Source organism: Cervus elaphus, chromosome 28, assembly GCF_910594005.1.
Source record: "Cervus elaphus chromosome 28, mCerEla1.1, whole genome shotgun sequence".
NCBI lineage: Eukaryota > Metazoa > Chordata > Mammalia > Artiodactyla > Cervidae > Cervus > Cervus elaphus.
The window spans coordinates 26,736,115-26,758,813 of NC_057842.1; the positions used below are offsets into that span (position 1 = coordinate 26,736,115).

The following is a 22,699-nucleotide window of genomic DNA, read 5'->3' on the forward strand; positions in this document are numbered from 1 at the left end:
AAAAAAGAGAGAGAGAGAGAGAATCATAGCTGTTTTTTCCCTCTCTCCATCTTTTATTTGTTCTTCATTAATAAATAAATTTATTATTTATTATAAATAATAAATAAATAATAAAGATTTATAATAAATAAATTCTGTCTACTGATGTAGCTAATTATCTGCATTCTTTTTGCCATCATAAATAGTTAGCCCTTTGGTGGGAGAGTGAACTATTTCCCAATCCTATTTGTATAACCATATAGTACTATATATATGCTGTGCCTGCACGCGCAGTCGCTTAGTCGTGTCCAGCTCTTTGAGACCCCATGGACTATAGCCTGCCAGGCTCCTCTGTCCGTGGAATTTTCCAGGCCAGAATACTGGAGTGGATTGCCATTTCCTTCTCCAGTATATTAGGCCAGAAGTCAACAAATATTATGTCTACGTAGTGAATAAAAAACAAAGACCCCGCCCCTCCCCCCATCAAAAGTTCTCAGAACTAGAGCATGTGTGTGTGTATGTTTGTTGCTCAGTCGTGTTTGACTCTTGGCAACCCGTGGACTGTAGCCCGCCAGGCTTCTTGTCCATGGAATTCTGCAGGCAAAAACACGAGTGGATTGCCATTTCCTTCTCCAAACTTTCCCTCATTTCCTTTGCGTGTCATTCCTTTGCCTCATGGTCATTTGGGACTGCCGCCTTTGTGTCTTTGTATTTCTTCTATGACAGTCTGATTATGGACACTCCTTTAAAAAATTATAACTCGATTTAACAATTGAATTCAATTTAACCTAATAATGTTATTTAATCATTAATTAATTATTCTAATTTAATAATGAAATGCAATAAATTAATAATTAGGCCTCTTAATACTTCTAATTGACCTCAGGACAATAGTTTGTCCTTCCTGAAATAAAATTGAAGCTTTATTCAATGTCCTTCAAGATCTGATAGTAAATCCCATGTCACCCTCCTCACACTTTGTTACAGCCATCCCAGATATCTTTGTCCCAGCAGTGGCCTTTCTACATGGAATGTTTTGTCCTTTCCCCTCCTCTCCATCTTTGGCTGTGTTACTCCTCACCTACCAGAGTCAAGATAAGATCCTACTTCTTTCCATTCCATCTCCAGCTCTAGGCTGGATTAAGCCTTTCTTCTTTGTGATCTAGTAAATAATAAAGATCAGAATCAAGCTTGCTGGAATCAAGATTTCTGGGAGAAACATCAACAACCTCAGATAATGCAATAAAGCAGGGGACACCACTCTTATGGCAGAAAGTGAAAAGGAACTAAAGAGCCTCTTGATGAGAGTGAAAGAGGAGTGTGAAAAAGCTGGCTTAAAACTCAACATTCAGAAAACTAAGATCATGGCATCTGGTCCCATCACTTCATGATGAATAGAAGGAGAAAAAGTGGAAGCAGTGACAGATTTTATTTTCTTGGGCTCCAGAATCACCATGGACGGTGACCACAGCCATGAAATTAAAAGATGCTTGCTCCTTAGAAGGAAAGCTATGATAAAACCAGACAGCATATTAAAAAAGCAAAGACATCACTTTGCCGACAAAAGTCCATGTAGTCAAAGCTATGGTTTTTCTAATAGTCATGTATGGAGGTGAGAGTTAGACCATAAAGAAGGCTGAGCACCAAAGAATTGATGCTTTTGAATTATAGTACTGAAGAAGACTCTTCAGAATCCCCTGGACTGCAAGGAGATCAAACTAGTCAATTCCAAAGGAAATTATCCCTGTATCCCTGAATATTCATTGGAAGGACTGATGCTGAAGCTGAAGCTTCAATACCTTGGCTACCTGATGTGAAGAGCTGACTCATTGGAAAAGGCCCTGATGCTAGGAAAGATTGAAGCAAAAGGAGAAGGGGGCAACAGATGATGAGATGGTTAGATAGCTTCACCAACTCAATGGACATAAGTTTGAGCAAACTCAGGGAGTTAGTGAAGGACAGGGAAGCCTGGGGTGCTGCAGTTTGGGAGTCACAAAGAGTTGGACATGACTTAGTGACTGAACAATAGCAACAAAAGATCAGAAAGACTTGGGTCAAGGCCTGATTTTGCTACTTACCAAGCAGTGACTTTAGACAAGTGCTTCTCAAACTTGATCATGCATCAGAATCACCTGGAGAACTAGCTAAACCATGGCTCACTGGTCCCCATCTCTTGACTTTCTGATTCAGTAGCTCTGGGATGGGTCCTGAGAATTTATACATATAACAAGTTTCCAGGTGACACTAAGGATGTTACTGTGGGGACCATACTTGGAGAACCACTGCTTTAAATAATCTAGTTATCCTCTCTCGGCTTTATTTTTACCATCTACGGGGTCTCAAAGAGTCGGACGTGACTGAGCGACTTAACTTTCACTTTTCACTTTCACGCATTGGAAAAGGAAATGGCAACCCACTCTTGTGTTCTTGCCTGGAGAATCCCAGGGACGGGGGAGCCTGATGGGCTGCCGTCTATGGGGTCTCACAGAGTCGGACACGACTGATGCGACTTAGCAGCAGCAGCAGCAGCATGTTCGTGCTAAGATGCTTCAGTTGTGCAATGACTCTGGGTTGTACGACTCTGCAACTCTGTGAACTATAGCCTGCCAGGCTCCTCTGTCCAGGGATTCTCCAGGAAAGAATACTGGAATGGGTTGCTCTTCAGGGGCAACCCGGGGATTGAACCCATATCTCTTAATCTCATGCGAGTTCTTTACCACTAGTGCCACCTGGGAAGCCCCTTATCATTTACAAAGTGAACTTAAAAAAATTGTGTTTGATATGAATAGTACCCAATGCCAGTTAATATTGCTTCTGCATTATCATTGCTCTCACCACACTATTAAATTGCAGACCGAACAGACCATTTGTCAAGTAAATCAGGAAACTCATAATGAGCAGAGACTGTGTTAGTGTTATTATTGTACCTTATGAAGTGCGTTAGTAAGCACTAGATAAACGTATAATGGAATAAGTTCAAAGTGAGAGCATTCCATAAATATTTAATAAAATGAACTTGGGCATGTCTTCATAGATAGCCCCTGTACAGATGGTTCCATGAGTCCCTAGTGATGGCTTACTGTATTCCCGGTTTTCTTGAGACGGTTTCTGCTGCTTCATTCCTAAATCACTTTTGATTATGGTGAATCAGTCCCCACAGCTTCTAAGAAAATTATACAAGCAACATGGAGAATTTCTGTAAAAGAGAAATAAGTAACCACGTAGACTATTCATTGGGCCCTGTAGTTACCGTTTCATAATGAATGGAAGCAGTTGCAGCTTGAGCATATTGCCTGCGTTTAACACTGAAAATGGGTTAGAAATTAACATGTGAGGAATTTAATTTACAGTTCTTGGCAAATTCATGAAGCCTGTTCTTTTGAGAAACTGTGCCTGCCTTTACTGTCAGCCTGAACCGCCATCCTCCTCTTTGACCTCAGAATCTCATATTTCACATTCACTCATTAGTTCAGCAAATATTTTGTTTCAGCTTCTGCTGTGTGGCAACCATTATTCTCATGGTGGAGATGCCATACTGAGACAAAGTCCCTTCTTTCCAGAACCTAAAGCACGGCATTTGCCAACTTGTACTAAATTCTTTGCGTCGGTATCTCTGTCTTCCTCGCTAGGTTGTGAACTTACTGATGGTGGGTACATTATTTCTTTGAACCTTGTGTATCCAGATCAATATTCAGTACATGGTGGATTTTCATACATATGGATTATTGCTCATACAGAACGACTTTATTTTACTGGTGGTGAGAAGTGGAACTGAGCCCCAGAGATCAAACACTGCTGGTCTCAGAGGATTTGGCACTCAATGTGTATTTTTTTTTTGACCTGCAAAGTGTTGTTTGTTTGAATTTCAATTAAGGCCAGCCAGTAAAATGTGGAAGATTTTACATAACTATCCAAATCTCCAGCTTCTTTTGAAAAAGCCTACACTTCTGATTCCTTCTCATCATCCTGCTCCTTTAGAAAAAGCATGACTCCTCCATTTCTCTGTAACTCCTACCACTCCCTACCATATTACACATGTGTAAGTGTGTATATGAACATGTGTATCATGTTTGTTTACATGGGTGAGTGATTAGGAAAGAGTGAGATTCTTCAAATTCTACATAAACTCACTGAAAGTTGGTCTTGATAATCTTATAACAACCCTAAGTCCAACCAGAAATAATACCTTATTCTTTTTTTTTCCTTCAATGGTGTAGAATGGTAACAAGAATTTGCTTTCATTTGCAATATAAGTATATTGAGTTATTGATCTAAATTTTCTCCAACTTGCTTTTCTGCATTTTTACAGTAGGTTTCCTATATTTCTCAGATCAACATGATAATTGCCAGCTATTCTTCTATTGTGGTATATACTCCCATCCAAAGTAAAGTATATATGGTTTGGGTTTTTCCCCTGTCTTATGATGATTGAACTGTTTATTTGGCTTGGTTTTTTTGATCATAGGAAATTCGAACTCTTAAAACTAAAATTGAATTTAAATTATAGTTTATCAAACTAAACCTATTCATGCTTTGTTTCAGCTATCTTTAAAGAGAAGAGGAAGCAAAGATTTGCCAAAATCTGAAAAAAAGGCTCAGCAGACTCCCACAGAGGTATGTGGAAATAAAATTTCAACTAGTATATCAAACACCTCTAAATGTACATAATGATAAGCTACATCTATATGTAGACATAATAACGAGACATACTTATATAAAACAGAATTACATTATGTGTATCCATTATGTAGCTGTAAATGCAGGAGGCAATATAAAGCATTCAGTATCTTTGCTTAAAAAACTAGCACTAACATCCCTGTTACTATTGCTTTTGTATGGTAATCACATAGCAAAATGTCATTAGTACTTTATGTGTTGCTGCATTTAAGAACTGTACCCATGGTGCTAATCTTGTTCACCCATAATTAATAAGGACATTAGAATAGCTGTTCCTATAGTATCAGGAGAGGAGAAAGAAAGGAATGTTGTAGGAAGGATGGCAGAGGGAAAAGAGAGACTCATGATGGTTTTGGAGAGTCCCACAATGAAGTAATTCTCTCCACCATGATTGGGGGAGCCAAGAAAAGAAATGAAGGAAGAAAAATAAAATTTAAAACATATCCTCAACATGGGCTTGTTAAGAACCTTAGAAACACAGCCACAGTACAGATAGCTTTTATGGTGAGCAGCGGTGCTGGTGGATATAATAAAGGAGATTTTAAAACAGAAGGCGAAATATTTAGGGGCAGCTATGACATTATGGCTCGCTAAAAATACTTGGCTAAATATTTATTTTTACAGGTGTAAACTGGGATCTATAATACTATAGCATATGTACTTTTTTTTTTTTTTCATTATTACAAGGTGTTTTCTCATTTGGTAAGAATTTTAACTAAAGCAATGTTTAAATATTCAAAATTTGAAAAAGTTGATCTCACTCTTTTTTAAAAGCATAACATAGTAATTGTTGAGTTTCCTGTTCTCTCTCTCTCTCCCCTCTCTGTTCATTTTCCCCTTGGTATAGACATGAACATTTATAGGCCTCAGCAGTTCTAGAATCCCAGAGTCTCCTACCAAAGTTATCTGCATTTTGTAACTGTCTTGTGCGTGCGTGCTAATTCGATTCAGTCATGTCCGGCTCTTTGTGACCCCATGGACGATAGCCCACCAGGCTGCTCTGTCCATGGGATTTCCCAGGCAGGAATATTTGAGTAGGTAGCCATTCCCCTCTCCAGGGGATCTTTCCCACCCAGGGATCAAACCCAGGTCTCCTGCATTGCAGGTGGATTCTTTACAATCTGTACCTGTCTTATCCTCCCTTAATAAGTTCATGTATGCTCTGTCACCACAACTCTCTCGCTTTGTCTTGCCATAATTTTATCCATCAGTTTTCTTCCCTGACCTCATTTAGGGAGAAGGTGCTTTATACTCCCTGCTTTAAAGTCTTAAGTCAGCTTTAACCAACAGTTCATTTTTTTTAACTTATGTTTGTCCTATTCTTATACTTGCCATGTTAAGTTTGTTTATTCTTTTCACCCATATTTTCTAATCCAGGAATCCTTAAGTGCTTGTTCCTAGCTCTGTGGATCCCCACTCCATGTATTTAGGCACTTTTCTCCAAAAGACACATGCAGCTTTCATCAGCTTTTCAGTGGGACCTGGGGCCTGCATTGCAGGCAGGTTCTTTACCCTTTGAGCCACTAGGCAAGCCCCCATACTGCAGCCCGGGGCCATCTTACTCAGCTTGTGCGCATCAGGATCAGTACACACTTTTGAATACTTCCATGTACTCCTTTTCTAGATGAGCCGTATGAAATTGCCAACATGCTGTTGATTCTGACCTACCCAAATGGCAATTTCATATGGTCCAACCTGCTACTATTGGATAGCTTTGTATTTCACTTTGTTCACTTTCTTCTATGTATTCCCCACATATTCCTCCAGTGGCACAATGACTTTATATACTGAGAAATGGTTTTGCAGAGCAGTTACAAACAGTAACTTTAGGACTAGGTTGCGTACGTGGAAATCTCTGCCACATACCAACTGCATGACCTTAGACAAGTTACTTATTCTTTCTATGCCTGTGTTTCCTCATTCTTAAAATGGGGTCATAATAGAGAGTTGTTGCACAGATTAAATGAGTTGTTGTTGTTCAATCAGTCAGTTGTGTCTGACTCTTTGTGACCCCATGGACTATACAGCACACCAGGCTTCCCTGTCCTTCGTTATCTCCCGGAGTTTGCTCAAACTCATGTCCATTGAGTTAGTGATGCCATCCAACCATCTCATCCTCTGTCGTCCCTTTCTCCTCAGTCTTTCCCAGCATCAAGGTCTTTTCCAATTAGTTAATACATGTAATTTATTAGAGTGCAGTTTAGCTCTAGAAATGGCTAAGTTAAAGCTAAGCTCAGCTCTCTTCTTTGGGCCTTCACCATCTTAATGTTCCCCTAACTCTTATGGTTCTTAAGAGTGAGTGTTTACCATATAAAAAAAAAAAAGAGATAACTTGCTTTGCATCTCAAAGCATTGTAATGTTTCTTGAGTGCCATTAGTTGTGGAAAATAGAAGCAAGCATTTCTGATCAGTACATTTCAATATTAAAAAGCAGAGACATTACTTTGCCAACAAAGGTCCATCTAGTCAAGGCTATGGTTTTTCCAGTGGTCATGTATGGATGTGAGAGTTGGACTGTGAAGAAAGCTGAGCACCGAAGAATTGATGCTTTTGAACTGTGGTGTTGGAGAAGACTCTTGAGAGTCCCTTGGACTGCAAGGAGATCCAACCAGTCCATCCTAAAGGATCAGTCCTAGGTATTCATTGGAAGGACTGATGCTGAGGCTGAAACTCCAATACTTTGGCCACCTCATGTGAAGAGCTGACTCATTGGAAAAGACCCTGATGCTGGGAGGGATTGGGGGCAGGAGGAGAAGGGGATGACAGACGATGAGATGGCTGGATGGCATCACCGACTCCACCGATGACATCATGGACATGAGTTTGAGTAAATTCCGGGAGTTGGTGATGGACAGGGAGGCCTGGCGTGCTGCGATTCTTGGGGTCGCAGAGTCAGACACAACTGAGCGACTGAACTGAACTGAACCTTTCAACCAGTCACTTTCCATACAATCTCTGATTTAATGATTTCACATTTACATACGGGATTTCCCTGCCCAGTTCCAAATGGTGCCTACAATACGTGGGTTACAGGATGAGGATGCAAGATACCTTGACATATAGGATTCTGACAAAAGGATGTAAGGCACACTGACGTACAAGATTCATGACTTTGCTACATGCAATACATGTCCAACTCATAACATACTTTTAATGTTTTCATTCCTTTGGACAGGAGCGCTTACACATACACAAATCAGATATCCTCCTGTTTTATATGTGCTTGTCATTCTGTTCCAATCTATGACATATATATTAAACATCATTGCTGTTTTAGTTAGATTCAAACTGCAGTATTATGTGAACATTTTTTTTTACTAGCAACTGAAGGCCTTCCTTGCAGTCAAGGACTTTGACAGAACATGGAGCCTAGCTGGTTTCCCCATCTCACCTACTCTTACTTCCTGACAGAACCTAGTCTAGGTAAAAGCATACTCGGCATGCATATTGTTGGGCACCTTTCTATTCAAGCATTATTTCTATTTCTTGGCTTTAATGACTTTGTCCTGCTCCGGGCTCCAACTTTTGATCATTTCTTTTCAGTCTCCCTTTCTTTTCTTCTCCCCTTTGATTGCCTCTGAAGCCATTGCAATAGCCTCAACCATCACCTCTGTGCCTCTCATCCTCATGTCCTCCTCTCTGGGCCCAAGCTGTCTCCAAGTCCAGGGCTGTAATCTTGCGAATCATGGGCCTGAGATTCCCATTGATAGATGTTTCTACTGGGTATCCCTCTGCAGACACACCTCAAAGGCAACATGTTAATATACTTAAGCCCATATTCTTCCCCTAAAAGCTGATCCTCTTTGTTCAGTCTCTGTCCCTGTTACTAGCAACACAATCCATCAAGACACCTAAGCTCAAAAACATCAGGGTTATCTCTGACTCTTCTGCTGTGTCTAAGACACTGTAATATGTCCTTAGACTTGTGCCTCAGATGGTAAAGAATTCATCTGCAATGCAGAAGACCTGGGTTTAACCCCTGGGTTGGGAAGATCCCCTGGAGGAGGGCATGGCAATCCACTTCAATATTCTTGTCTGGAGAATCTCATGGACAGAGAAGCCTGGTGGGCTAGGTCCATGGGGTCGCAGAGGGTCAGACATGACTGAGCGACTAACACACACAATATGTCCTTGGTTTCATTCTCACTGAATTAGTCCAGGGGACCCCCACACATAGTCTCTTGCAAGGCAGCTTCTTTCTTTCCTGGTGAAATGGATTCTCATGTCTAATCTTCCTGTGACATATATTCTTAACCCCCTTTCTCTCACTGTGCTTCTGGGGTTCTCTCATCTCTGGGCATCTCTCCTTTCTCATGAACCCCTTCTAGAGGAAAGCGTACAATCTGATTTTGTTATTTTAACTCATTGTCCTACTTTTTTCCTCTTGCACATCGTTTCTAGAGGCATCATGTGCAGTGGAAAAACATGATTTTGAGAATCAGTCTGAATACAGATGTTCTCTGTCACATTAACTTGGGCTCTTCCATGAAGCTGCCTTATCTGTAAAGTAGACATCATATATCACCTTCCACGTGGGGCTAGTGTGAGGATGTAATGATATAAAGAATGTGACATTAAGGGTCTACACACTCAGCAGCTCTCAGACCTTCATACTAATTCTCATTAGTGGACGGGAGCATAAGAGCCCCGTGCCCTGCTCTCCCTCTCTTGCATATAGAAAGCTCTGGGCTGTATTTACTGAGCATCCCTGGCAGAAACCTCGTTATTCTCCTCACCTTCACCTTCCATGATAGCTACATTTTTACCAGAATTCATCTCAAACACAGCTGAGTCAGTGCTGGAAAAGAAAGGCATTTTTATTCCTTTTTGAAATGAAGAAACCAAAGTCTGCTGAAGTCACGTGATATGCCCAAAGTGCCTGCATAAAAGAGAATTTGGGGAAATCATCCTTGGGAAACATGTCCTTGGGAAATATGTTCTTGGACATTATAATGTGCTTTTATATTAGCTCTCAGAGAAAGAGTTGTTTCCATTTTTCTGTTTGTAATTTTCCATTTAATGATAAGGGTTTGAAGGGTGTCTTACAAATGTATGGGAAGAACTTCTATAGCAGCAGTCCCCAACCTTCTTGATACCAGAGACCAGTTTTCATGAAAAGTGAAAGTGAAAGTCACTCGGTCGTGTCTGACTCTTTGTGACCCCATGGACTATACAGTCCATGGAATTCTCCAGGCCAGAATATTGGACTGGGTAGCCTTTCCCTTCTCCAGGGGATCTTCCCAACCCAGGGGTCGAACCCAGGCCTCCCACATTGCAGGTGGATTCTTTACCAGCTGAGCCACAAGGGAAGTCCAAGAATACTGGAGTGGGTAGCCTATCCCTTCTCCAGTGGATCTTCACTGACCCAGGAATCGAACCAGGGTCTCCTGCACTGCAGGCAGATTCTTTACCAACTGAGCTATCAGGGAAACCAGTTTTCATGGAAGATAGTTTTTTTTCCACAGACAAAGGCATAGTGGGCGAGGATGGTTTCAGGATGATTCAAGTGCATAACATTTATTGCACTTTATTTCTATTATTATTACATCAGCTCCACCTCAGATAATCAAGCATTAGATCCCAGAGGTTGGGGACCCCTGTTCTGTAGGATCTACTCCATCATTCTTTGATCAGGCAGAACCAGTTCTATCCTTTCAGACTGATGGGAATACATCACATTTTAAAAGTGATCTAGGCGGAACCAGTTTCTTCTTAGATGGACCATTCCTGTGTTAAACTTACCTATGTTAAAGGCTTTAAAAACAATTCTCCCTTGAATAAAGATGGAGTATAGATTATTTTCTGTATGGCTCCATGATCATGTGCCTAACTGAGCCTTAGTGTCAGAACTGAATTCAAATTTCACCGTGGTCCTCTGCCACTTAATAGCCATGTAACCTTGAACAATTGGCTCAACATCTTTAAATCAGGTGTTGTAATACCTTCTCCCAAATGTACTCTACACATTAAATTAGGTCATATATGTTGAGAACTTTATAGACTCTGGCTAAGAGTCAGAGCTCAATAAATGGCAGGGAGTGCATACCAACCACATCTTCCTTCCAGGGAATGTTTTACATATTTACTACAGTCCGGGGAATTCAAACCCCAAGAAAAACAAAACAAAGTGAACACTGTTGAAAATGACAGTCAAAACCAGTTGTATGCAGTGGGAACATATAATTTTCTGAACAGTGATGACCACAGTTTTTCTGTTCTTATATTCCCTTCTCTTTTTGTTTCCAGCATATAATGTTGTCCTGATCTTTTATTTGCCAAAGAATTTAAGTGATTTAGAGAAAACACACAGCATCTATGTCTCTGTCTCTCCCTCTGTCTTATTAAAGCTTAATTACAAGGAAAGGGAATGATTTCCGCAGGTGTCCCTTTTGGGGTTGTTTTCTTTCTTTACATGAAAAATGAGCTCCTATCCCCTTCCTCTTCTTTTTCCCAATTGAGGAGGACAATGAAGATCTGAAATGCCAGCTGCAGTTCGTGAAGGAAGAAGCCGCTCTGATGAGGAAGAAAATGGCCAAGATTGACAAAGAAAAGGACAGATTCGAACACGAGCTGCAGAAATACCGATCCTTTTACGGGGATCTGGACAGTCCTTTGCCCAAAGGAGAAGCCGGGGGCCCGCCCAGTACCAGAGAAGCCGAGCTCAAGCTGCGGCTGAGGCTGGTGGAGGAAGAAGCCAACATCCTCGGCAGAAAGATCGTCGAACTGGAAGTGGAGAACCGAGGCCTGAAGGCGGAACTGGACGACCTGCGGGGCGACGACTTCAACGGCTCGGCCAACCCCCTGATGAGGGAGCAGAGCGAATCCCTGTCGGAGCTGCGGCAGCACCTGCAGCTGGTGGAGGACGAGACGGAGCTGCTGCGCAGGAACGTGGCCGACCTGGAGGAGCAGAACAAGCGCATCACGGCGGAGCTCAACAAGTACAAATACAAGTCGGGGGGCCACGAGAGCGCGAGGCACCACGACAGCGCCAAGACCGAGGCCCTGCAGGAGGAGCTGAAGGCGGCGCGCCTGCAGATCAACGAGCTCAGCGGCAAGGTCATGCAGCTGCAGTACGAGAACCGCGTGCTCATGTCCAACATGCAGCGCTACGACCTGGCCTCGCACCTGGGCATCCGCGGCAGCCCCCGCGACAGCGACGCCGAGAGCGACGCGGGCAAAAAGGAGAGCGACGACGACTCGCGGCCGCCGCACCGCAAGCGCGAAGGGCCCATCGGCGGCGAGAGCGACTCGGAGGAGGTGCGCAACATCCGCTGCCTCACGCCCACCCGCTCCTTCTACCCCGCGCCGCCGCCGGGGCCCTGGCCCAAGAGCTTCTCCGACCGGCAGCAGATGAAGGACATCCGCTCGGAGGCCGAGCGCCTGGGCAAGACCATCGACCGCCTCATCGCCGACACCAGCACCATCATCACCGAGGCGCGCATCTACGTGGCCAACGGGGACCTGTTCGGACTCATGGACGAGGAGGACGAAGGCAGTCGTATCCGTGAGCATGAGCTGCTCTACCGCATCAACGCGCAGATGAAGGCCTTCCGCAAGGAGCTGCAGACCTTCATTGACCGCCTCGAGGTGCCCAAGTCCGCCGACGACCCCGGCGCCGAGGAGCCCATATCCGTGAGTCAGGTACAGTTCTGCCTATTGCGAGCCACGGCGCTGGCGAGGCCGGTCCGCGGAGCCGCGGTCCCCGGAGGGGCGACTCCGCGCACCCACCTCCACGCCCCGCTTTAGGGAAGCCCCAGCTCAGAGCCTCTCTGGGCTTGGAGGCTCCACGGCGCACTTGTTCTTTCACCCTGTCCTTCAGGCCTGAGGTTTTCGTCATCCAGTCGCTTACTGAGTTAATTGTTCCCTCTCTGATCTGTTTCAGAGAGAGATATACCCACCTCTTCCTTCCCCCAGTTTTTGTGTAAAGATGAAAGGATTTCTAAGATACATTATTATTGAAGGTCGACATTTTCAGTATTAACTCTACTGATTCTAATAGATTTTGCCGCAGGAAGATCCCGAATAGAAATCTTCAATTGCTGGTCTGTGGTTTTCGAGCTGAGATTCAAATTAAGTTTAACGTATTTTTACATCACTAAGTGATCAGCGTTGATGCGTAACTACTGGTGGTGATGGTTGTATAGTCGCTCAGTCGTGTCTGACTCTATGCGACCCCATGGACTGTAGCCCGCCTGGCTCCTCTGTCCATGGGATATCCCAGGCAAGAATACTGGAGTGGGGTGCCATGTCCTTCTCCAGGGGATCTTCCCAATCCAGGGATCGAACCTGTGTCTCTTGCATTGGCAGGAGGATTCTTTACCGCTGAGCCACCAGGGAACCAGCGGTAAAGAAAGATGCTTTTGTGTCCGGAGCCCTCCCTACAAGAGGAGCAAATAGAAGCCGCTGTTGTACCTACCACCAGTCAAAGTAACATGATATTTATTTCTAGAGAAAATCAGTGTCGGTTCTATAGCGAAGACCCTCAGGCTGGGGAAGGAGTGTTATACTTTAGCCTTAAGGCAACACTAATTCCGAGAAATAGTAATAACTATTCCCGAACAGGGAAAACCAGCATTTTTCCTTCATCCTAATTGTAGAGGCACATCTGATGAATTGGACTGATCTCCTCTAGCCAGGTATGATGGCCAAAAGCCAATGCACTTTGTCAGAGTTAAGTACATAAGAGAGAGTTTATAAAGCAAACAGGCAGTACTACCCTTCTGGCAAGCGGGGTATCTTGTATCCATTGGAGAACCCACAGGAGAGCAACAGCATGCATGGCTTTTAAGGCACGCAAGAGGTTTAAATCTAAAAATCAGTTTATACACAGAAGCATGATATTAGATTAACTGCCTGTTAGTCACAACTAGAAAAATCCCAACCCTATCGCTTATTTATCTTGCATGCTGCTTTGCTTTGCTATTTAAAAAAATAAAAAGTTTTATAATAAAACTTGTTGAATTTTGAAATGTTAATGATTTTTTCTCTATGTATTATATCAAATAGTTGGTTTTTAATTTCCTTGTTGCAGATTTTGAATACTTTGAGCATGTGTTTTTTTCAATTATACTCTCAGAAAGAAATAGCAATCAGAGTAAGAGAAAGTATGTATATAACAGTTGGCTTTCAGACTTTGTAAGTATATATGAGGGAGGGGTATTTATTTTAAGTTGAATGGATATGTAGATTAGTTGATATAAACAAGTTTTAAAAATTATTATTAATTAATTCTTCTTTTTGTCTTTGCGTTTACCTTCCCAGATGTTCCAGCCTATCATTTTACTTATTCTCATTCTTGTATTATTTTCGTCACTTTCTTACACAACAATATTTAAACTTGTCTTCCTTTTTACACTGTTTTTTGTACTGTAAACCTTTCATCATTTACCATTCATTGTAGTATTTCAGTTTGTTTGTTTTGTTCACCCTTCAAGACAAGAAGTAAAAGAAGTATAATTTCTGTAGTAACCAATGCTATAAAAACACTGAAGACTGCTTATTTCTTTAAAAAGACGCATCTTCCCACTACCAAATTCAGTAAGAAGCCTGAGCATTAAATATTTCAGGTAAGGGTGTAAGTATGACTTCTCTTTTTATAAATCATTTTCATTTTTACCACTTTCTTTTACATTTTGATTTGTACTCTTCATAAATCACTGTAAGAATGACTGTAAACATTTCCCAGTGCTCTCCATTATTTCTCAGCATTTGACTATTATGATAATTCAAAATCTGGGCATTCACAAGTTGGTCACGTCTTAGAAAATGTATAGATTTATAAAGTGCTTTTGCTCAATTGCATCAGATTAACAAAATAATTTTGATATCCAATAAGTATCAGTGAAAATTCTGGTGAAGAAATAAAATGTGACCATCACGGAAACTAAACAATTTATTGGATGCTGATGGTGTTCTGTCTAAAACTGAACAAGTCCTTGTGATGGTGATGGTGTTTTGTCTACGTGTTTGGAAGCATGAGTGGGTTATGCCCTAGATCATTGAGAAAGGAATTATCTTTGTCCTCTGCATTTGACCAGTTTCAACCATTCCGACCAAACCAATCATATCTGTGTTTACCTATTATGTGTGTGCGTGCTCAGTCACTTCAGTTGTGTCCAACTCTTTGCGACTCCTGGGACGTAGCCCGCCAGGTTCCTCTGTCCATGGGATTCTCCAAGCAAGCATACTGGAGTGGGTTGCCATGCTGTCCTCCAGGGGATATTCCCAACCTAGGGATCGAACCCACATGTCCTACATTGCAGGCGGATTCATTATTGCTGAAGCCCCAAGGAAACCTTTTTACCTGTTATACTTGGAGCCATATGTTGCTAATCAGGTTTGTTGCCTGGCATCCTGTCCTCTGTAGTAGGTTACCATGTAGAACTGCTTCTGGAGCAGAAAATATGCTAGAGATACAGTATATGAAGTATTTTAAGTAGGGAAAAAATAGTCATTCTGTAGAATTTCATTAAATCACAGTCCAAAACCAGTAGCATAGTTCCAGTGGGAGTTGCTCTGTAGACACACTTAACTTTGGTGAACCTCAGCACTGCCCTTTCTCCTCCTACCTAAAGTGGCCTGGATAGGTTTCCTGTACCCAAAAGTTCCTATGCTGTCCACCTCACTGGCAGTTTACAGAGTAGAAAACTGGACTCAGTCATGCTGAGTCATGCTGATTGAGTGATTGAGAGCACTCACTAAAAAGTCACCTACTTAGAAATACTGGTGAGTTGGTGGATAGATATGAAAATCTGTAATAAAATGAAGTATCTTGCCCTCAGCATAAAGAATGATATATGGAAAATCTTTGCTCTAATACAGAAGTTGGCGCGGGCCACAATCTCTTGAGTCCACATCCCTCAGCACGGATATTTCCCTTTCAGTGTTAATTTAGTAAAAAGAAAAACTACATAATAATTAAAAATTGAGTTTAACTCTTTGCGACCCCATGGACTGTAGCCTGCCAGGCTCCTCTGCCCATGGAATTCTCCAGGCAAGAATACTGGAGTGGGTTGCCATGTCCTTCTCCAGGGGATCTTCCCAACCCAAGGATCGAACCCAGGTCTCCCGCTTTGCAGGCGGATTCTTTACCATCTGAGCCACAAGGGATACCTACTCCTAATGTACGTGATTTTTAATTTATAGTTTTTGTTTTGTTTTGGGGAAAAAAGAGACTGGGAGTGAGGAGTGGCTAACCAACAGTTAGAATCTGTCAGTACATACTTCTAGCTTTTCATCTTAAGATTTCAAGTGGTTAAATAGAGCTTCATGACAAGAACAAATGAAATAGCATAAATGCTATATTTAATCAATTATACGTTACTTTAAAAAAATATTTCATCTTAAGGAAAGCAACCACTTTAAAAATCAAAAACTAATTAAAAATCAGAATTTGACTGTTAGACCCTTGATTAGCCCCCAGATTGCCATCTTGGGGGCTTCCCAGGTGGCTCAGATGGTAAATAATCTGCCTGCAATGCGGGAGACCCAGGTTTAATTTTCAGATCAGGAAGATCCCCTGGAGAAGGGAATGACTACCCACTCGAGTATTCTTGCCTGGAGAATTCCATGGACAGAGGAGCCTGCCGGGTTACAATCCATGGGGTCATACTACTGAGCAACTTTCACTTTTGCTATCTCAGAGGAATCATTTTGGCAATGAAAGTGGAACTGAAAATAAATGTTTGAGGTGGAAGTTTATATGAAATGTTTATTGCCTTTGGACTGGAATGCAGTCAGCTAAGCATTGACTCTCTCATCTACCTGTGAAGCATCTGGTAGTTTATGGAGGTGTTTTAGGTTCCAGTCACAGTGACTGAAAGCTCTACTGGCATTTAGAGGAAAAGGGCCAGAACTTCAAATATGTGTCATTTCCAGATTCCTAGCTTTGTCCCTGTGAGGAAGCATGGTTTGCAATGCACTTGTTCACTTCACTTCAGAAATGTCATGGATATTCAGTATCCTGTGTGGCTTTAAGAAACTGGCTTTGGAATTGAAATTATCTTTACCATGAGGAGAACCAAGAACTAAATATTTATATTAGTGGTTTTCAATCCTAGCTGCACATCAGAATTCCTGGCTTGTTTTTATAACTGAGATGCTACTTCACATTAATTGAAATCCAATATATGAACCCAAGCATATATATATATATATTTTTTTAACTCCCAAGAACCACTTCTTTAAATGTTTGAATTATTAAAATATGTGTATAAAGTATATACAGCATATATACCAATGTCACAGCAAACTGTGTGTGATACTAGCTCTATAGAATCATGGGTTGTCTAGATTTTAGTAGACCTTAAAATTCCAAGCATTCATGAACATCTGTATCCTCTTTATAGAGCATGTCTACCTTTGTCATATGGCCTTTGCCGCAAGACCTGTAATGACAAAGCAACTCTGTTTCCATACTGCTAATAGTGTTCGAAAATTCCTCCTTTCATTCAAACGGGTTTTTGAAAGAAACAAAGCTAGAGAAGACAAATCAGAATAATATGTGTCAGGAAGGAGAACCATGATGAATATTGTGTGTGTCAGGGTCATACACACACCTGGAGATATCAGTGCACGTGAATGCTGAATTAAAACCTCAAGATGATCCCCCCAACACATCATAACAAACACCACTTTGTTGTTACACAATCATCTCTGCCACAAAGCTTCCCCATGTGATCCACAGAGAGGATATGGTGTCCCACAAATCCACCAGGGATAACAGATGCCAACTGACTCTACCCTCCAAACCAGATAGAGCGTGGATCCTTTGTTTATTTAACACACATTTTGAAGTATTGGCTGTGTTAGGTATAGAGGAAATTGAGGTTCAGTTTTTATGGTTTACAGCTTTCTACTGGCTGACTGACAAGGACAGAGATGTAGACAGCTAACTCTGACATGTATTCTTACCGAAGAGCAAAAAAAAGATTTGTGGTTGAAATTTATTCTTTATTGCATACCTGATAGCATGTTAGATTTCCCTAAGAGAACACAGTAAAACCCCAAAGCATTCTTGAATGGAAAAATACAGAAATCAGTGCAGGTGTAGGCTTCCCACGTGGCACTAGTGGTAAAGAACCTGCCTGCCAATGCAGGAGACTCAAGGGATGTGGGTTTGATCCCTGTGTCAGGAAGATACCCTAGAGGAGGGCATGGCAGCCCACTCCAGTATTCTTGCCTGGAGAATCCCATGGACAGAAGAGCCTGGTGGGTTACAGTCCATAAGGTTCGCAAAGAGTCAAGACACGACTGATGTGACTTAGCATACGTGCAGTACATATATCAACAATATCTTGTGACCTGAACAAGAAAGAAGAGGCTAACCGAGGGAGATTCAGGCTATCCAAAACATCAGCCTTGTCCTCAGATCTCTTGTGAAGCATTAAAGTCTTCCTGGCAACAGTGTTATTAATCTTACCTGTGGATTCCTAAGCCATTGACTTTATAGAAGAATTTCATGAGAAATTTGAACTCTGTCCAGGCTCTTTGTTTATGAATCCCAGTAAGAAAAAGATGAGGGGAGATAGTCCTGACTTGGAGACTCATTCCGACTCGGCCGCACCCACTGCAGAACTGACTACCCAGTTTGTGCCTGTGTGTGCACACACATCTTTATACACTGTGGTGTACAATGGGAAATGCATCCAGTGTCAGGGAATTCAGGCCTGACTCTATCTCAGGGCACTGCTGGGGGCCAGTAATTGGAAGGTGGTCTCAGCAAACTGCCAGCAGACCGACTTTAACCTTGTCCCTTGCCGCCTTCTCCTTGGAACATGAGGCTGTTCTTTGAGCACCCAGGATCTAGAGTGAATGTCTTCCTTACGCTGCAGGATATAGTCATGGGAAGAACAGTTAACAGAGATGACTCCCAAGACCTCAGAAAGGAAGTCTCTGGTATCTCCCTTCCCCATCTCTTTGATTCTGTTCCTTGCATGGTGTTTGTCGTATAAAGCTAGTTCTAAGAGAGGAACATCCAGGCTCCTTTGTTCATGAAGAAAACACAGTCCTCCAATTATTGAAACAGGGACTCTTCTCCTATTTGCACCTTTGAAAACTGTGCTATTTAAACATCACCCTGAAAATAAATTCAAACAAACAAAAATTCTATTGCTTGCACATTCTTGGGCGTAGGAAGGAGTGACTTTGGTAATTTGGCCGAGACTTAAGAAAAAAAGAATTCAGTTGGCTATTTTTAAGCAGAACAGGCTCAAACTCAAAACAAGGGAAAATTCAGTGCTGAGCCTGGAATGTGTATTGGCCTGCATTCCCCAGCCTTCATTTCATTCTGTGTGGTAGAGTGGGATACGATTATTTTCGTCAGCTGCCAGTGAACTTTGGAATGTCAATTTGGTCACTAAGCCTTAACTGCAAATGTTCATGTGGTGTTAGTAGCTATATTCTTATAGAATCACAGCTCACTTTCATCTGGCAGTCATGCTTCGGGTCAGATGCTCGTAAAGTCAGGATTGGAAGTGAGAAAAGTTGACACTTTTAGGGACCATTTTCAAATAGAGTGCTGTTACAACCTTGCTTGATCAGAGAATAGGAGCAGCAAAGGCAACACTCGACTCTTAAAAACAAGAAAGAATCTCCACCTTTCACTTCCTACTGTCAAACCAGGTGTTGTCTCAAAGGACCTATTCTTATGTTATACCTCAGATGTTTATGTATAATAAGCTTAAATATGTTGACATTTCCTGATTATTTTATTTCATTGTTAGAATTATAAAAGGATTTTTAGTTCACACTTGTATGAGTTTCTCTATAGCTAAGTAGGGTATCATCCACATCCAATGTCTGAAAATAAAATTGTAAAATTTTACAAAGTCACAAAATTTACTGTGCGTGTGTGCTAAGTCACTTCAGTTGTGTCTGACTCTGTGGGATGCTGTGGACTGTGGCCTGCCAGGCTCCTCTGTCCATGGGATTCTCCATGCAAGAATACCCGAGTGGGTTGCTATGCCCTCCACGAGGGGATCTTTCCGGCCCAGGGATCGAACCTGTATCTCTTACATCTCCTTTGTTGGCAGCTGGATTCTTTATCACTAACACCACCTGAGAAGACCTAAAATTTACTATACATGTATATAATCAATGGTGTTTAGCAGTTTTTCAGCCTTTCAGAAAATATTCATGTAACTCTTTTTGACTTGAGGATGAGAATATTTCTTTGAATGTTATTGAAACCAAATTTCCTGTTGAGGATTTTTCAAGTTCAGTTAATTTTTTACTTGTTTTCAGTTCTATTTTACTTGTTTCAATTGTTTTTCTTTTAAATTATCAATGTATTTTTAGATATATTAAATACATAATCTTAAGTTTTATTTTGTACCAAGATAAATGTCTTGTACCATGGTTAAGGATCTGAAGTATGTGCGCGGGCCTCCCTTTCTGAACCCTCATCTCCAGATCCTTTAGCGTGGCCTCCTCAAGTCATGATGCCACATTTTCTTTGCACCTGGGTATCAAGATCTCTCACATTAGCCCCTCAAAATCTAGCACCGCTCATTCAGTTCTTTCTGTCTGTCTCTCTCTCTGCTCTATAGCACACAAAGAAAACAGCTTCATTTCCCAGGCTCTGATCAAAGCTTACCTATATTGACTGTTCCTTCCAGCCCTTTTTGTGTGTTAGCTGTTCTCCTTTTCTTTTAGATGGGTTTGTAATCATGGCAATTGAATGATCTATTTTCCATTGGTTCCTCTTTGCACTTTCTAGTTCCTTGTTACAGTGCTCTGCGCTTCTATTAATCATCTTTCTTAAATCCTTTAGCATTTTTGTTAGCTCCTTTTTGAACTAAGAGTCAAATAGACTAGAGAGATGGCTTGTTCTTTTGGAGGATTTCTCGTGTTCTTTTTCTGAGCAAAGTTGTGACTAGCCAGTAATTGCTTCCTCTGTCAAGGGCATTTTATCAGACAGTTACTTAAAAGGTAATGCTATCACTTAATGCTGATAAATCTAACATTCCTGGTAGAAGATAAAGGTGGGGTGGAAACACCCTGGGCTGGGGAGAATAGGAATTAATGTCTGTGTCCTTCAAGTTATTACACCCTCTCAATGGCCTCTCAGCCCGGCTCTACTGCTGGAACTAGAAGTGTCTCAGGGTGGCCCTCTTGTGGTGGACAGGCATTCCCAAGGCCCTTTTCTGGAATGAAATGAGAGGTAGCCCTGAAGAGTCCCTGTGTCACTTAGCTTTTATTGTCGTCACTATCAACATTATCATCATCCTCATTATCAACCTTTCCCAAGTCAAGAATCTGGAAATAATATAGTGAGACAAAAACAAGTAATAATATAATAACAAAAAACATGTAATACAGCGAGACGCCAGAAACAAATTGGAAAATCGTCAGCAAGATCTGTCTCTAGTCCTAAATAACTAAACATGTTTTTCAAATGTTTTGTTTCTTCAAAATATAGACCAGTACTTAAAAAAAATAAAGCAGATAGTTAGAAACTCTTTCTTTTGAATATTTCTGTCATCTGGAAATGCCTGTACATAAGCCCCATGACAGATTTGCTTGGCTAACATATTTGACATGTCGCCATCCCTCAGAATAGAGGAGACAGCCAGCATCCCATGATTTTAAGGGAAAAACATCCAGCACTGGGAGAATAGCACACTAGCTGGAACATGACAATCTAAACATGTAACTCCATGGAAAATAAACCACCCCAAATAGATTCTAGTAAGTATCGACATCATACTTCTTTTACTAACACAAGAGTCCAGACTCTGTCATTCTACGACTCATATAACACAGGACCAAACTTGACAGAATCAGTTGTAGAACATTATAAAAATTAAGAAACCTGGGCCTCATCACTGGATGGTCTGGTGCAGAAAGTCTCTGGAGGAGAATTTTTAAAATAATTCTTTGAGTGATTGCAGTGTACAGCAAGGTCTGAGAGTACCACTGAATGGTTCTCCCGGTGGCCGAATGCTAAGGGGACTACTACCAAGAGAGGTGCTCCATATTTGTTCATTTGTTTCAGGAATACTCAGGAAGTGGGTAGTCATGCTGCAGTTGCTATTGCAGGGATCTTCAGAAGTGATGGAACTGGTTGAGGACAAAGATTTGCTTTATTCTTCCAGTCCTCAGAATCCAGCCCTACACCTGGCCCAGAGTTGGTGCTCACAAATATTCATTAAGTGGAATGTTAATTGGAGTACCCAAGACCTCTCCTTAAGAATGGAAGATTAAGATTCAAGAGAGTTCTACTAAACAACTGAGATGTTTCATGAAGCACTTTATTTTATTAAATATAATTTATTAAAATTTATAATTTTCAAATTAGCAGACTTTTAAAGCAGTTTTGGTTTTAGAAAAATGAGCAGAAAGTCCCGAGAGTTCCTATATAGAGCACTTTAAAAATTGCAAAGGGCAGATACTATACTGTAAGGAAGGGTTATTTAAGATTTGCTACCTCTAGTAGCTTCTAAATTTTAATATGCTATGAGTTCAGTTTTTCGAAGTCATCCCTTCAATTTTTTCCATCTCTTTACAATAAAAATAGAAAAACAGTACCCCTTTAGCTGGCAAATATGTTTAAAGAGTAAAGGAAGAAGGGCCTGAAAAACTATACAAGCAAGAAATCAGAAGCCACCCAATCTAATATACGGCTAGAGCTGTTATAGCATAAAGAGATGAAACAAATAACTACTTGTGGTGCTTCAAAATCATCCTTCAGATAGAGAACTGTAAATGAAATGTGCAGTGTATGCTCAAGACAAAGTCGGTGCTTTTATCCCCAGGTTTTTTACGATCACTCAGTTAAAATTCTTTTGTCTTCATATTCTGACCAAGGACTTATATTATTGAACGATGCAAACTTTTCAATATAAATAGCTGTAAAGATAAATACTCTCTTATATGACTCCTGCATCATACTTGGAAGATGAAATATTAATATTAACTCCTTCACTTGGAATTAGATAAAATGAATTTAAGATTTGGCAAAGCCAGAAGTCAGTGTCTCATGCCCAAAGCTCTTATCCCTGGGTTTTATTCCTTACCTTGAGCTCATTGGAATTTTAGACTT

At 41.3% G+C, this 22,699-nt stretch overlaps 1 protein-coding gene across 3 annotated transcripts in view; it reads left to right on the top strand.

The window, feature by feature from the left end:
* The window catches only part of SOGA3 (SOGA family member 3), a 64,222-nt gene that overhangs the window by 32,961 nt on the left and 8,562 nt on the right, over window positions 1-22,699 (top strand). For 2 of the 3 annotated variants that reach the window (XM_043890162.1, XM_043890161.1), the window contains exons 6-8: window positions 4,522-4,593; window positions 11,116-12,297; window positions 13,918-14,222. In XM_043890162.1, coding sequence (XP_043746097.1) covers window positions 4,522-4,593; window positions 11,116-12,297; window positions 13,918-14,028 — 1,365 coding nt within the window. In that variant the 3' untranslated portion in view covers window positions 14,029-14,222. The remainder of the gene's footprint in view (window positions 1-4,521; window positions 4,594-11,115; window positions 12,298-13,917; window positions 14,223-22,699) is intronic. The other variant, XM_043890163.1, reaches the window with a different exon arrangement.